Genomic DNA, 15,528 nt, shown 5'->3' with positions numbered 1-15,528 from the left:
AGGAAGGAAGGAAGGAAGGAAGGAAGGAAGGAAGGAAGGAAGGAAGGAAGGAAGGAAGGAAGGAAGGAAAGAAGGAAGGAAGGGAGCAAGCAAGCCAGAACAGAAGGAAGGACGGAAAAGAGAGAGGAGGAAGGAAGGAATGGATAGAGGGAGAAGGAAAGAAGAAAGGAAAGGAAAAAAAGAGGGAGTATCGTTTCCTCATCTTTCTCTACAAACCCCTGTCCCAGTAACTCACAGAGTTTCATACACGTTCATGCACAGCCCCTTATCCTACCCCAAAAGTCACCACCAAGAGATTCTACCAAATCACCAGGAGAGCATGGGGCTGATGCAGGTCCGACTTGCAAGGCTATAACTTTGTAAGAAGCACAAAGGCAAGAAAAGCACAGTGCACACACTGGAGGTCCAGCAGAACTAGTCCAAGAGGACCAGGGAGAGCTTTAGAGCAGGAGAGCTGAGAGACCAGAAGGTGGAGCAAAGAAGAGAGGGGCAGGGACAAGGAGACAGGTCATCAGTTCATTACCTGCGTGGCATCAGTAAGGCAGCCATACAGGCATCCGCTTACGGTTACCCCTTGGGCTGGTTTGCAGGGACGTCAGGGTTGGAAATAATACTGCTGGGTGCAGGGATTTACCCTCTCACGTCCTCTCACCTAAAATCAAAGAGTCTGCTGTAAGAGGGTTCACCCCCTCACATCTGTCTGCAAGATACACCTTTCCAACGGCTCTCCACCATCTGAGCACTTCCCACAGCCCCCACAAATGTCAGCTCGAGCTTAGCAAGGGCAGCTGATCCAAGACTGACAGGAACAGATGCCAGGTGGCCTCACATTGCAGACTGTTGGTCGGAAGTTCCTACTTCCCTAACCACTGGCCATCAACCAAAATTGGGACATGTACCCTTAGGGAGGCATGGGCCTGCAACCCAAAAATTACTGTTCTCTTTCTCTCGCTAGACCGATGCCCAAGTGACCAGCCTGGAAGAGGCCAGGGAGGAGAGGTCAGCACTTGTTCCAAAATAATCTGATTGGATGCTACTCTGGTTCCCACCTCCCTCCAAGGACACCTGTCCCAGGTGGAAATGAGCCAGGGTTTGAGAAAAGGGGAGCAAGGAGGGGGGTTGAAAGGGACTTGGAGGGAAGCCATCAGACACCCTCACCACTGGGCATGCTCCTTGGCAGGGATCCCAGACACAAGCTGAAGAAATGAATATGCAAGTCACTCTCGCTCATAACGGGGTGGGGGGGATTTGGGGGGAGCCTTCTTGACCTAAGACAGGGAAGATTTGGGGATGGGGGAAGGGGTTATGGAGGCTGAAGGATGATTGGCTTATAGCCTCTCCTTCCCATGGGTGTTACTGGCAGCGTTTCAGACCATTATTCCCACAAAAGACAGCTGATAGGAAGAGCTACCTACCTATCCATAAAAGGTTCCCCTGGGGAACCCTGCCACCAAACGTAGAATCCATTTTAAAAGAAACCTAATTTGGATAAATAAGAATCCTGCGTGGCTGCACCATTTAAGTGGTTTGTGTGTTACCCTGGTCAGGTCACAAATACTTTTACAAATCACTCTCAGAGTAATTATATCAGTAGCCACATGGAAGGATGACTTTATTAACACTGAAAAAAGAAAATAACAACAAAAATCAGGCTTCTTGTAAAGGCTCATCCCACTGGGTCACGTTCTCTAACGACAGGGGACATTTCCTTAATCATTGTCCTAACTGGGATTGCACCTGCTTTCCAGAAGTGAGGCCATCAAAGCCCTTTACAGCTCTAAGGGTCTCCAGAAAACATGTCTGGGGCACCTACGCCTCATTTCCTCTTGTTTATAGAATATGTCCCCAGGGGAGGTGGGGGAAGATCTTGCCAGGGGCCTTCATTTTTCTGTAGCTGAGCAGACCAGAGGTCACAACCCATATACACCACAGGCAAGGTCGTTCAGGGCAGGGGACTACTGGCTCTGTCCCTGCCTGCCTCTCTTCCCTCCCTTTCCTACTCTCAGCCCACTCTAGCTTGCTGCTGCTATCCAGTTGTCTCCTCTCCAACCCCCACCCCCACCCCGCGACTTCAGCACCTCCCAAGTCACCCCTTGAGTGAGGTCAGCTTTGGACTCACAAATCAGAACCAGCTGGATATTGCCCCAGCTGCTTTGTCTATTCCAGGATCCAGAACCCTCAGGGCTCTTATCCCACTTAGCCCTAGACTGACTTATGAGGGACAGATAAAGGGTTACCCAAAGCCTGGGAAGTTCAAAGATGGACATGTCAACCCCCCTTGCCCCCATAGTGCATATATCCTTAGAAGTAGGCACCAAGTCACAAGTGACTGGAACAGACAGCGTAGAAAAAGATGTCATTCAAGGTGGAGAAGGGGCATAAGAGGGGGAAAAAAAGCAAAGATTTATAAAGAAGGGAAGAGAAATTAAGCTCAGCGGGGAGAAAGCAATCAGTATGCATGAAGAGGCAGATTAATTAAATATGTATAATGCAACCAGCTTCCCAACATCCCAGAAAAAAAAAAGAAGAAAGGCAGAGCCAATACTTACTGTCGTTGACTGGTCCTCATGGCCTGCAGGTCTTTGCCAAGTAGATGGTCAGAGATGCTCCTCCGGGCTAAGGAGCTCTAAGGGAAGAGTAGATCTTTCTTTTAGCAGTGAAATCCTTGGCAGGTGGAAGGCATGTTTGCAGGGACACCTAAGCTCGCGCATGCACACACATATACATAAGCATGCACGTACAACACACCTCCCACCACTTGAGCCAGGCAGCAAGCGGCCCCAAAAGCTCTTCGCTCTGCTTGTCACATCCAGTAAATACTGAAGCAGCCTACACCCAGCAGGCGGCGGCTCAGCTCCCAGGCACAGTCTGCACGCCCATCCTCATTGGCAGGACGCAGGAGATGCCCCCAAGCAGAGCTGACCTGGCATGCATCCTGCGCCTTCCTCCTTCGGCCTCACTAACCTGCAGCTCCTTTGGCTGCAGCTCAGGGAGAAGTCTCTCTCCCAGCCCACAGCAGCTGCTCTGCCCCCCAGCCAAGAGTAGGTATTAACTCTTTTCAGGCCACCAAGTGGCTGAAAATCCAGGGAAGGGGACTTTCCTAATGAGCTCTGCTGCTGGCTGGAAGGCTGAGAGGCTGGAGGCTGCACTGAGGAGCAGGGAGCAGAAAGATCTTGCCCCAGACAGCTGCTGACAGCAGGAGCCAAGCCGAATCAAATCTCCTAATGAGCCAGGAGGAGGGGGCCTGTCTTGCTGGGTGTGATGTGATGTGATAAATGCAGAGAGGGAGAAAGCTACGGGGCAGGTCGCACATCTAAATTCCACCCCCTTTCTCCCATTCTATTGCACTGCACTCCCAAGCCAAGCCAAACGGCCCTGAAATTACCCCTCTCTGCCAAGTCTTGGCTGTCCCCTTACTCGACGGAGGAACCTCTCTTTTAGCCTATTTCCACCCCACCCACCCACCCACCTCACCAGGACCAACCACACCATTCCCCACTCCTTAATGAAAAAATTCCACCTCCTCTCCCTCCTGGAATGTGCAGATTTCCAACTCTGCACTCCTGCCTCTCACCTGGTTTTTCCTACAGTAGAAACTCACCTCTCTCCCTCATCCATCACCTAGCAACTCCCCCCCTTGCATCCGTGATAGAGTGCGACTTTTCCCTTTGTTCTGCCCGATCTGCTCATCTGCTCGTCATCTCTATGTTCCTCGCTTTCCTTTCCTTTTTTTATTTCCAATTTTATTTCCAAACCTCTATACCCACATAGACCTTCACACTGCCTGCCTCTGTTCCAAAAGGAAGATTTTTTTTTCCTGTTTGTCCTAGTTCCCCAGAAGTGGTACCCAGACCAGTGGTCTGGGCATCACCTAGCAGCTGTGGTGGACATGCCAGTGCTCAAGCCCCATGCAGAGACCCTTGGTGGCAACCTAGCACCCCCCAGGGATTCTAATAAAGCCTTCTCTTCCTCCTTACATGCTGAGTCTCTAAGGGCGTCCCCAAGTCTGTTCAGGAACCAGCTCCAAATACACTTGGCCTTTGTGGCAAATCATTTCCCAAAACAGAAGTGAGACTACATCTCCATAGAAAGTAGTGGTTTATCATAAAAGTACATTCTGTTTATTTGACTTACTGTTGTTCATTGCTAGGGATTGAACCAAAGGCCTTAGATATTCCAGGTCCTCTGCCTGGAATATCTCTACCACCGAACTGTGTTCCCGGCCCCTCTTCTGTCTTGTTTTCTTTTCTTTCTTTCTTTCTTTCTTTCTTTCTTTCTTTCTTTCTTTCTTTCTTTCTTTCTTTCTTCCTTCCTTCCTTCCTTCCTTCCTTCCTTCCTTCCTTCCTTTCTTTCTTTCTTTCTTTCTTTCTTTCTTTCTTTCTTTCTTTTTCCAGACGGGATCCTTAAATTGTCCAGGCTGACTTTAAACTCACTCTGTAGCTCAGGCAGGCTTTGAAACTGCTATCCCTCTATCTTGGCCCCCTGAATAGCTAGGGTTATAGGCCTTGCCATCACGTACAGCTTATTTAACCTTTTTAAAATATTTAAAGCAAAACTAGGTTGATGGTACAGCACCCACGAGGCTGAGGCAGTAGGATCAGGAGATCAAGGACAGCCTGAACCACACCCACCTTTACAACCAAGTATAAAATATTTTCATGTATTGTGAGTCAACAGTGCCATGTGCCTGCTGGTGAGATGGCTCAGCGGTTAAGAGCACTGACTGCTCTTCTGGAGGTCCTGAGTTCAATTCCCAGCAACCACATGGTGGCTCACAACCATCTGTAATGGGGTCTGGTGCCCTCTTCTGGTGTGTCTGAAGAGAGCAATGGTGGTGTACTCATATGTATAAAATAAATAAATAAATCTTTAAAAAAAAACATTTAAAAAGAACAATGCCATGTACCCACTCGGGATTATTACTAACCCATGCCACAGATGAGAAAGCTGAGGCCAGATGTGATAAAATTCCTTCTTCAATGTGAAACAGTACACAGTCTTAGCACAAGGGTCAAAATTTGTCTTATGGCTCTGACAGAGGAGCTTTTGCTCCCGTGTCATGCTGGGACACGGTCTCTGGGCAAATCTATTGGTGCGTGACCCATGTTCTGACAGTGAAATTAATGTGCTGTAATCATTCACTGCCTGATGCTACCATGAAATAGAAATCTGGATGCTGCCCCCACAGTGACTCACTGTCTCCCTCCAATCATGTCCACACCATCCCTCTGTGAGGCAAAGACGACTTCATGTTACCAAATGCAATGTCTTGAAATATGATGCTAATTAGAATTTAAAGCTAAGCTGAAAGAGAATTTTTTCATTTTCTAGACCCTTTCCTGGTGCTTTGTACTATAAGAAAAAAAAATTCCATGGATAACTAAGACACCTAGGATGTGTTTACACCTTAAGATGAGTCCACAGAGCTAATATTTAAGGATCATTTTGTATGTGCTAGACACTGTTCCTGGCACTGCACTTGAGTTAATTTCATTCTCCCAACAAATTTACAAAGCTAACATTTTTATCAGCCCCTTTCACAGGTAGAAAAACAAAGACAAATCATTTGTAAATAACAGAGCTGATGTCTGGTGTCTAAGTCGGTGCCTCCGGGCCCCTCCCTCTAACACAAAGGTGACGTCATCAGCTTACTCTTCCCCACCAGGGCTAATACAAGGCAAAGCTTTCTCAGAGTTTCCCCTTGTCTGATACCCAGGAAGGAAAGGCACTGGGGAGAGGGGGAGGCGCAGCAGATGGGCCTGGGTCTGAGGCAGGAGCTGATCAATACTAACCAACCAGGCATGAGAATCTTCAATTAGCCTTAGAAAAAGAATGCAGTCAATAAGTCAAATGAACTGGGAAAGATACCATAATTAATAAAGTTTTAAAGAAAATGGAAAGAACGGATGGAGGGAAAAGAGAACAGGGACAGGGAAAGCATGAGAAAAAGAAGAAAATCAAAACTAGCCAGAAGTTTCTAGGGACACATTCCTAAGCACTGACAGTGGAACGTAGAATACCCAACCCAAGAAGTCACTAATGCAGCTTTGTCTACAGGAGGGCTCTACCATAGCCTTCCAAAGAGCCAGTGTGTGTGAGGAACTTCTGAGGGTCATGAGATGTCACTTCAGCACTGGGGAGGCTGAGACAGAGCCACAAGATTGAGGCCAGCCTGGGCTACAGAGGGAGACCCTGTCTCAAGACAACAACAAACTCTCCAGGGCAAACATTAAGCTGGCTCCAAAGTTAAACTCGCTACAGTGGCTTTTCCTGGATGATGGAGTCAGAAGAACAGGATTTTACAGCTCTAGGAGGCCAGAATTCACCCACTTGGACGCTGGGTTCCCCAGGCTTAGAGCCATGGCCCGTAAGGCCAAGCTTTTGTGACTATTGCTCCTGACATCCTGGCTGAAGACTGGCTCCTCAAGTTCTGTTTTTCCCAGGAGAGCAGTGATGGCCAGCCCTGATCTGGTTCCATGGATGATACAGCCTCCCCTCTGCTCTTTTCCTTCTACAGCACTATGCCTCCCTCCTCCCTCCCCCAAACCCCTTTCCAGGGCTCAGGCCAGTCAGCACCTCTCTGAAATGAGGGCTGCAGGAACAGGGCTCTGCTGCACAGCCCCAGGCACCTCAGGCCCATAGGCTTCAGATATACCCAGCAACCCTGCTCTCGGCCCTCCCCTTCTTCCCGCAGGGCTCCCTCTGTTTGCCCATGACGTCACTGTACCTTCACCCCTGGGGTAACAAGTGCAGATATTTCTGGCATCTCCTTCATTCCTCTTGCTAAATCGGTGTTTCAATCTGATCATTGTGTTTCTGAGTTGTTCCTTAGCGCCATCCCCCCTCCCATCCATTGGCACAGAGGTTATTCAGCTCCCAGTACGGATCTCCCTGCCCCACTCCCCCCACCCCCTGCCCGCCCACCCGCAAACCTCAGTTACCCACTGAACAGACGCCATAGCAGATCATCTGTATAATAATCTTTGATGGGCTCCGTTGCAGCTCCTCTATTTGCCTGACAATAAGCTGGTCTTGCTTCTCTGTCTGGTTTTATTGCTCTCTCAAATACATACATACACGCCCCTGCACCTGCTCCCTCCGCTCGGGATTGTCTACCCTGTATCTGCCTCTCAGCTCCGGGCTCCTTTGCCAATCCCTTTACCTCTGAGATAAAAGCTCCCTTTCCGAGCTCTTTCAGAATGATTCCAATTAGAGGAGCCCCTCTATCCCACCACCTTGCCGGATGAGACTGACAGCCTGAACCACAGTCTAGTTCATTCATTTCATGTGAGGTTTCCAATTCTCCCAAATACATTCCCACTCCAAGATGAGAGCCTCTACAGCTGACTCTCTTTGCTTCATACAGTGTAGGTGCTTAATTCAATGGCTGTCATTTATGAGTTCTTTTAAATTTTATTTTATTCATTTATTGGGGGGTGGGAGTTGCTGTGTACATATGTGGAGGTCAGAGGGCAATTTGCACAAGTTAGTTCTTCCCCTCCTCCACGTCGGTCCCAGAAATCAAACTCTGGATATCTAGGTTGGTGACAAGTGTCAGCCCTTAGTATGAATTTTTGACAAAAACGAAAAGCAAAGAAGAATCACCAAGTCTTCCTCATGACAGAAATGTGTTGAGACTTCTGCAGTCTCCTGGTCAGGACTGAAGTCAGCAGAATGCTGATAACTTCGGAGGACAGTAGTGTAGGCTTTTATAAACGACCCCAACAGCCCACTCTGTGCAGGGTAGAGTTAATCAGGAGTGAAGGGGGCACCTGGCATTGCCACACAGGCTCAGGAATATAATTAAATTGAAGATAAGAGGAATTAAAATCTGCACTATAATATTTTTTAAAAGCCACAGCAGAAGAGGTTTATTGCCGAATGCCTGCTGTGTGTTTATTTAATCAACGCGCCACCTAGGACAGCACCGTTTCCAAAGCTTTCAATAAAAGTCATTTGGATATCAGATTTGAATTCTGGTCAGCGTGCTCAGGCTCTTCCCACAAATCTTTTAAAAGCAATTTCCACCGCTCAGCTTCCTAGTAACAGTAGAAACCTGGATCAACATATGCCACATTGATTTGGGGTTTCCATGGAGATCAGAAGGACACAGGGAAGGGCAGGACAGAAAGAGGACACCTAACCCAAAATTCTGCTTTAAAATAACATTGAAAACATGCATCTCATGAGCATCCCCTCTGAGCATCAGCAGTCCCGTTTCCTGCCCATCAGGTCAGACATCCAGATACTTAATTTGTAATAACCTTCCTGGAGTCCCATAAGGGTTGTCACAGGGTCAGAGAGAAGGTCAGTAGCTAATGCTGAGAACCCATGCAGTCGGTTTGCAGGAACACACACACAAGTACAGAACAAAGGGTCATTGTTCATCACGCTTGTTAACTAGCTCTGCAACACTAAAGACCTGTGTTAGCACTGCGATCGATCGACCGGCAACTAACAAGACCAAGAAATCTTGAACTTTAATTTTCTCCCTGAGCCAGGCATAGTGGTATTGCCCAAATGACCAGCCCTTGGGATGGAAAGACAAGAGGACCAGGACCTAAAGACATCTTTGTGTCACTACTCACCATAGTCCCAAAATTCTTATCATAAGACTCAAATAAACACACCTGCCCTGTCTACTTTCCAGTGTGTGTGTGTGTGTGTGTGTGTGTGTGTGTGTGTGTGTGTTGAAAAATTCTATGGCTGCTTTGTAAGTTCCAGAACACAGTCTTCTGTTATTATATTTGGAGGTGACTATGGCTTTCCTTTAAATAGAATTTTGCCAGTGAGAAGTATATACCAGAGAGAGAGAGAGAGAGAGAGAGAGAGAGAGAGAGAGAGAGATTATTAATCCAGTGGAGACTATAGAAGTGGATTTGTCAGCCCAGAACTTTCAACACAGAAGTAATGCTCTCCAGGCTTGTGACTCTGGGCAAGCCATTCATCCTGGATGTCATAATCACTGTGAGACATAATAAAGACAACAACCATGCCAATGTCCCAGGCTTGTTAGCCAGGTTAAGTGAGGTAAGAGCATAGGGTGTTTTCCACAATGCCTGACAGGTAGCAAGTGGCCCTTAACTGTGAGGCACCTTTGTGTTATTGTCAGCTTTGTCAACAGCTCTTTGCAGACTGTAAATGGAAATTAGGTTCCTACTACTTCCCTGCTTGACACAGAGGCAGCACCTGGATGGTGTCTGCTCAGCTATTTAATAAGCTATTTGGGGAAAGGTGCTAGAGTAGAATGTTATTATTTAAAGACTTTCTTTTTTACCACTTGCTCACCAAGGCAATACAAAATGTCTAAGACAATGCATTCCTGAGGTTTTAAGAGCCTCTGGTCTTTGCTGCCTTTCTTTATCCCTTTTGTCCCTCTTGGGCCTCCATTTGTCTCCTAGCTACTCACCACAGGATTTTCTTCTTTCCATCCTTTTTTTTTTTCCTCTGTACTCCCCTTTCTAAATGTATCTAGAAAGGAATTTTAAAACTGGACCACAGAGGATTTGATATCTAAGTCTGCAGATGCTCCTTGGGGCTCCTGAAACTTGCAACACTGAGAAAATGACCCAAAATGTGGAGACTTGGTTACACAATCAGTCCCATCTCTTGGACAATGATTTTCAATGTTTTTTTTTTTCCTTACTGCAATACACAGACCTTATATCATGTTCCAGTTTCAGACAAAAATGATTAAAATTTGATGAGGCAATTAGAAAAAATGTGAACACTGATTAGATATTTAATGATCTGGGGGCAGCCCTTCTCCTTGGCTCTTGGCTGGCTCCTCCTCTGCCCATCCTATAAATGCTTCCTATCTAACCTTGACTCTCTGCCCTGCTGCTACTGCATGCTCCCGGAGTAATCTCACCTTTGGTGACTTTGGGTGGACTCCAACTCTGATGCCTTTCCCAGTCATGCGGATTCCTCTAACCTATGGATTGCCAGACACAGTCCTGTGATAGCCCACAGGCACATCAAATACAAATATACACCTACAGCCCAAGCATACCACATCCCCTTTCCTGACCTATCTTACCTACCATCCCCTCTAACCCTTGGCTCCCTCTGGCTCCCCCTGGCTCCCCTGGCTCCCCCTGACTCCCCCTCATGCCCCCTCACTCCCCCTGGCTCCCTCTGGCATTGGCAAAATTTGATTTTTGGGTTTTTGTTTTGTTTTGTTTTGCTTTTTTGAGTAATCTACTGAGTAATTCAAGCCACCAATAGAGAAGCAGTTGGAGGTCACGCCTTTTCTTTTGGTCCCCGGCTTTTAACCAATTATCAAATCATGCTGATTAAATGTCCTCATGGTTTTCAACTCTATCTCCTGCCTCGCATCCTTACCCGCACTACCCTGACTCATTCCTCATGGTCCCAGATGATTTCCTCACGGCGTCTGTTCTCTGCAGCCCAGTCTGTGGCCTTAAACTCAGCTCCATTTTATAGTCATAATCATATGTTTGAGTCCCAAATATGATTAGGCTCCTTTCTCCTCACAGCTTATAAACCTCCATAGATTAAGCATAAAGTTCAAGCTTAATTGAGACCTTAATAAGCAAACTCCCTCAGACCTGGGTCTTGCCTCCCTTCCTTGCAAGCTAGCTGGTCCATCCCTCTCCCTGCTTGAGCTTCGAGCTCCATCACCCCCACAATGCTCACCCTCTCCGCCCAGGGCTCTTATCCCTACCCCTTTTTTGTTCCAGTCCATCTGCTTAGAATTCTCTTGATGTGCCTAACCCAACTCATCCTTCCAACTGAACTCCAGGAAGCCCCCCTTGCCCATCCCAGTGTAGCAAGTGTCCTCTACACCCTTGAGACTTCTGGAAATATTGGAGTACCTCATTACCAGGCACAGGGGCAAGGTACCTTCAATTCTCTCCTCCAAGGACACGGGGATGTATTTACTTATTTATTTATTCCTCCATTCAAGCAAACCTTAAGGACCTCTTTGTGACAAGCCAAGTGACATGCATTGTGTTACCTATGCACATTGCATAGGCAAAAGACATTTCCACCTGCGTGTCCCTCACGCTTACCACGGCACCTGAAACTAAGGAAATGCTGCAGTGTCAGAATACCTTGATCTGGTGAACAGTAAAGCAAGTGGACCATGTCTTGGCCTGGAGCAGGATGCTGACCAACATGGAGTCATGAAAATGCCACGGGCTTTCTGGCATCAGTGATGCCAGAAATAAATGCCAGCACAAATGGTGGGTTTCTAGCTCTGGTTCTACCTATTCACGACGGGTTTGCCTTTCCTTAGGATCTCCCCCACCCCACCCTTTATAAATCTATGAAATTAAAGTTACGAAGGCAAAGCCTACTCCCTATGTCATTGTACAGGAATTCATGGAAATGTCAAAGCAGGCATGGATTGCCAATTACTCCTTCTCAAGAAAACATGGAGCCCCACGATAAGCATCAGTCAGACAAGGCAGGGGCCAAGATGGAAATAGAAGTGGAGGCTACGGAAGCTGAAAAGGCAGTGGGGCCAGGGATGAGGAAAAGGGCAACCTGGCTTCCAAGGCCTAAGGGCAGGAGGCACTGCCACAGTCAACACATGACTCAGTCTTCCTATCTATCAGTGCTAGGTTATCAATTTCTTTCCCTTATAGACAGTCACAAAAGCCTCCCTATTTTTCTTCAGGGTCCATAGCTGAGGGCAGAAGCAGCTTTAACAGAGAGAGAGAGAGAGAGAGAGAGAGAGAGAGAGAGAGAGAGAGAGAGACTTTCAAACCCTCTATTTTATCTGCTTCAGGCAATGGCTTTCTGTCTTCCCTTCAAGTATCATCCTAGGCAGCCACTTGGATCAGCAGAGGAGAAAATCTACAGCTGCCAGAGCCTGGACTATGATACGGAGGTATGCCACAGCTGTAGCCACAGGAAATAGTGCTGTGCAGACTGGGGCCCTGCTGACGGGTCACCCTCTTCGTATGCTCTTGAATCCAGAGTCCTCTGGGAAATGAGTGTTCTTCAGATGCCTCACTCCAAGATACATGCCCAGCTCGCATCAGTGATGGCCCTGGGGGTGGGAGCAGGGCTGTGTGGATGCACCTTGATGTGCAGAGCTGTTAAGCAAATTCTCACTGGCCCTTTGCCTTGATAGGCGAGGCCTTGGCTAGGTGTCTACCTGAAGCCTCTCAGCTTTTCCAAGACACTCTTCCACTTAGAACCTCCTACTGAAAACGTCAGAAGACTCTTATTGGAAACTGCAGCAGAGAATATGGACAAAGACCTTGAGGAGAGGGCTGGTATTTGTGGATAGCGGAAACTCTTCCCTATAAGCCATACAGCAGAGCAATGGGACCTTAACAGCATCTCCAGAGGTATAGGTGTTTGGATTAAGAAAGTATGAAAAAGCTACAGTACAGGGAGCCTGTGATGGGATTCATGTGAAAAATGTTTCACCTCCAGGGATGTAGCTCACTCAGGCAGAGTGTTGGACTAACGTGAGTGAGGTCCTGGCTTCAATCCCCCAAAGTCCGGACAAATATTGGGAGCTGGAAGGCCATGATCCATCACAGACCTTTCACTTGAGCAACACAGTGGAGACTTAGAAAGCGCGTTCACGTCTCAGCCGAACTTGATTGTGGTTTTTAACCTCACTGAGCCTCATCTTATCTCCCAAGAACTTGGACATTAAACCTCACGACAAAGGGAAAGTTCCGAGCAAAGTATCTTGGGACATCTTCATCACAGGAGGCTATTTTGTCTCATTCCTTTTAGCTGACTCTCACCAAAACTTTCAGAAATAACTGGACATTTGCAATTGTTCCCATTTTCCAGATGACCGAAGTGAAGCTGCCCAGTGACTCTGGGTAAAGGGCCCCAGGAAATTAGCTAACGGCACTAGGAAGCCAGCAATCCAGCATCACCAGAACTTTTTCTTCCCTGCCAGCACATTCTTTGCACCTCTACCTGTTGCCTCCTCATTGAGATCACGGTTTTAGGAAGAAGGGATTTCATAAAGCATGCTCTGCTTAACCAGCCAGCCACACTCTCGAGGGTCTGTGAAGAGTACCTGGCATTCATAACATGGCTATTGTGGCTAAGGACCCATCCCAGGGTTCACTGAGCCATGAGAGAAAGACTCTGCCACCATTAGCAGGTGATTTACTGAACCGAATCTGCGTACATTTTCAAACTCCTTTTGTGTTGCTGGTCATGGCGATAGATAATATCGTCAACTTGACAAGATCTAAAATCGCCTAAGAGATAAACCTCTGGGCACATCTGCATCCGGTTAATTGAGGCAGAAAACCACACTCTGTGGGTGGCAACATTGTATGGGCTGGTATCCCAGACAGAATAAAAAGGAGCTATGGAGTTGACCACCCACATCCATCTCTCTCTGCTGTCTACTGCAGAAACAATGTGACCAGAGGCTTCATATTCCTGCAGTCATGGCTTCCTCACCATGATGGGCTGCACCCTCAAACTGTGAGCCAGCATACACCCCCCTTCAAGTTGCCTTCGTCAGGTATTTTATCACAGCAACAGGAAAGTAGTTAATGTGGGCACTTCATTAAATAATAATAATAATAGGAATAAAATAAAGCTGAAAGGGTCTGATAGCCAGGAGCACTCCAGCACTGCAGATGGCCTGGCAGTACTGATAGATATCGGCCATTGAAAGCATATTCCCCAGTCACCTGACTCCCACTAGGCCCCAACCCTGACACAAACTTCTCCCAGGTAACCTACTCCAAGAGTAAGCTAGCGAAGACTAGACTACATGGATGGGCATGGGCTGTGGCGATTTCCAAAAGGATAGTAATAGCTGCCATGGGCACAATCTCACGTTGCCTGTTTTCAGAGGTTTAGCTTTTCCGAATCGCTGATCCGACTTTAGAAATAGGGGTTATGCTCCCCCACCCCCACCCCCCACCCCTGTATCCTCTGAGAAAACCCTAAAGGTTTCCAAATCTGTAAGAACAAGTGGCCCCAACTTAAGTCGAGTTGCAGGCTAGGTTAAGCTTCGAGGCATTTCTGCAGCTAGAAGCCTCCCTCACAAAGTCAGACAGAACACACCAGAACCTGAAAGCCCACTCTTCAGTATATGGCCAGACAATAGGTGGATGTTAAGTCGTTCTAACACAGCAAGAAAAACTAACAACCTCCTTCCCCTAACATGACACCTCCCCATTCCCGCCCCCCCCCTCAAAAAAAATCAGCAGCTACCATGCCAGGGAGCCATCACCTCCTGTTGCTGGTATGTGTGCCCCTAACTTGCCACTTAGGAACTGGCACCCCCCTCCCTGGATTCATTTTAGTCTCCCTCCAGTTCACTGTCATTGTGAGTCCTTTTGCATCGGAATGTGTCACTAAGTGTTAGTCACCGGCAGAGCCGACCTGCTTGGCTGACTAGAAACAAGACAGATGCTATGTGCAGCCAGGCTGCTGTGCAAGCGACCCCTGTTCCAAACAGCTGAGCTGAATGGAACTAAATATAAGAAGCCCGTGGCACCGTGCAGACATCAACTGACAATATTTTCAGGGACACCCCCTCCCTGCCAAGAAATCTGAGGCCAGAAGCAGGATCCTTGTTTGACAGAAAGCAGAGTTGGGGGGTCCTGAGGAGTTGAGACTGAGGCAGATGGGGGGAAAAAAAGAAAAGGAAAGAAAGAGAACCCTCCACTAACTAGAAAGAAACGGCTATTCCTGCATCCTTACTAGGACCAGGGTGGCAGGGCTTGCCCTCCCTGCTCCGAGCAGCTCTGAGAGAAAATTAGTGGAGATTATGAGAGGAGGACGTGCCTTTCTGCTCTCTGTTGTCTGTCCTGCTTCTCCCAGTAAGCCTCAGCGGGCCGGCCCAGGGATCCATCCCAGACCCTGTGAGAAACAGGCATTCTTATCTTACCTGTCTGGCGGTGGGCAGCGCAGCTGGAAAGATGTGGCTGGTGCCGGCAACAGCTGTACATGGCTCGGTGAAACCCTGAGTGACAGAGTCGGCCCTCTCCTGGTACATGGGTGAGGGTGGTGGAGCGTGGCCGCCTCACCTCGGGCCCCTAGAAGAGCTCCTGCATCATGCTGCTCTGAGGGCTCTGCTCTGCACCGGACTTTGCATCTCATGAAAAGGGAAAGAGCTAGCGAGCGAGCGCAGGGGAGGGGGCAGGGAGCCAGAGGGAGGGGAGAGGGGCACTCTGACAGATGATGCGCAGCCACGCAGTTGGGGGAGGACCGCAGGCTCCAGCGGGATGGCAATGCCTGTGTGGCTCTCTGTTGATGGCTTGGATACAAGCGCTACCTCCGGAGCGGCTGGTGGCTCTGCGAAGTTCAGCCAAGAACAGAGAGCATAAGGGTGTGACTGCGGTCATCAACCTGGGGGAGATCTGCTTTCCACTGACCACACCAAGGCAGGAGCATTGGCTTGGTGACATAGGGAAGGGGGAAACACGGTCCCACATTCCTGGTCCAGCTTCAAGGTTGTCCCTCCCCATTCAGTAAAAAGCCATTTAGATTTAGGATTGAGAATGGCCAGGCAATTTGTGTCAAGCACAGCTCCAACTTTCTCAAAGATGAGGAAAA

At 48.1% G+C, this 15,528-nt stretch overlaps 1 protein-coding gene across 8 annotated transcripts in view; it reads right to left on the bottom strand.

Annotated features, from left to right (window-relative positions):
- Rgs8 (regulator of G protein signaling 8) overlaps positions 1 to 15,135 on the bottom strand; it is a 44,624-nt gene extending 29,489 nt beyond the window's left edge. The window contains exons 1-3 of one of the 8 annotated variants that reach the window (XM_021167717.2): positions 14,861 to 15,131; positions 2,550 to 2,626; positions 524 to 652 (exon numbers count right to left, since the gene is read on the bottom strand). In XM_021167717.2, the coding sequence (XP_021023376.1) occupies positions 524 to 549 (26 nt within the window). In that variant the 5' untranslated portion in view covers positions 550 to 652; positions 2,550 to 2,626; positions 14,861 to 15,131. The other 7 variants (XM_021167735.2, XM_029483087.1, XM_029483092.1 and 4 more) reach the window with 7 other exon arrangements.
- Positions 15,136 to 15,528: the final 393 nt, after the last annotated feature.

Source organism: Mus caroli, chromosome 1 (genome assembly GCF_900094665.2).
Source record: "Mus caroli chromosome 1, CAROLI_EIJ_v1.1, whole genome shotgun sequence".
NCBI lineage: Eukaryota > Metazoa > Chordata > Mammalia > Rodentia > Muridae > Mus > Mus caroli.
Note: the sequence above shows the minus strand (reverse complement) of the source record. Positions and strands in the feature narration are given on the sequence as shown.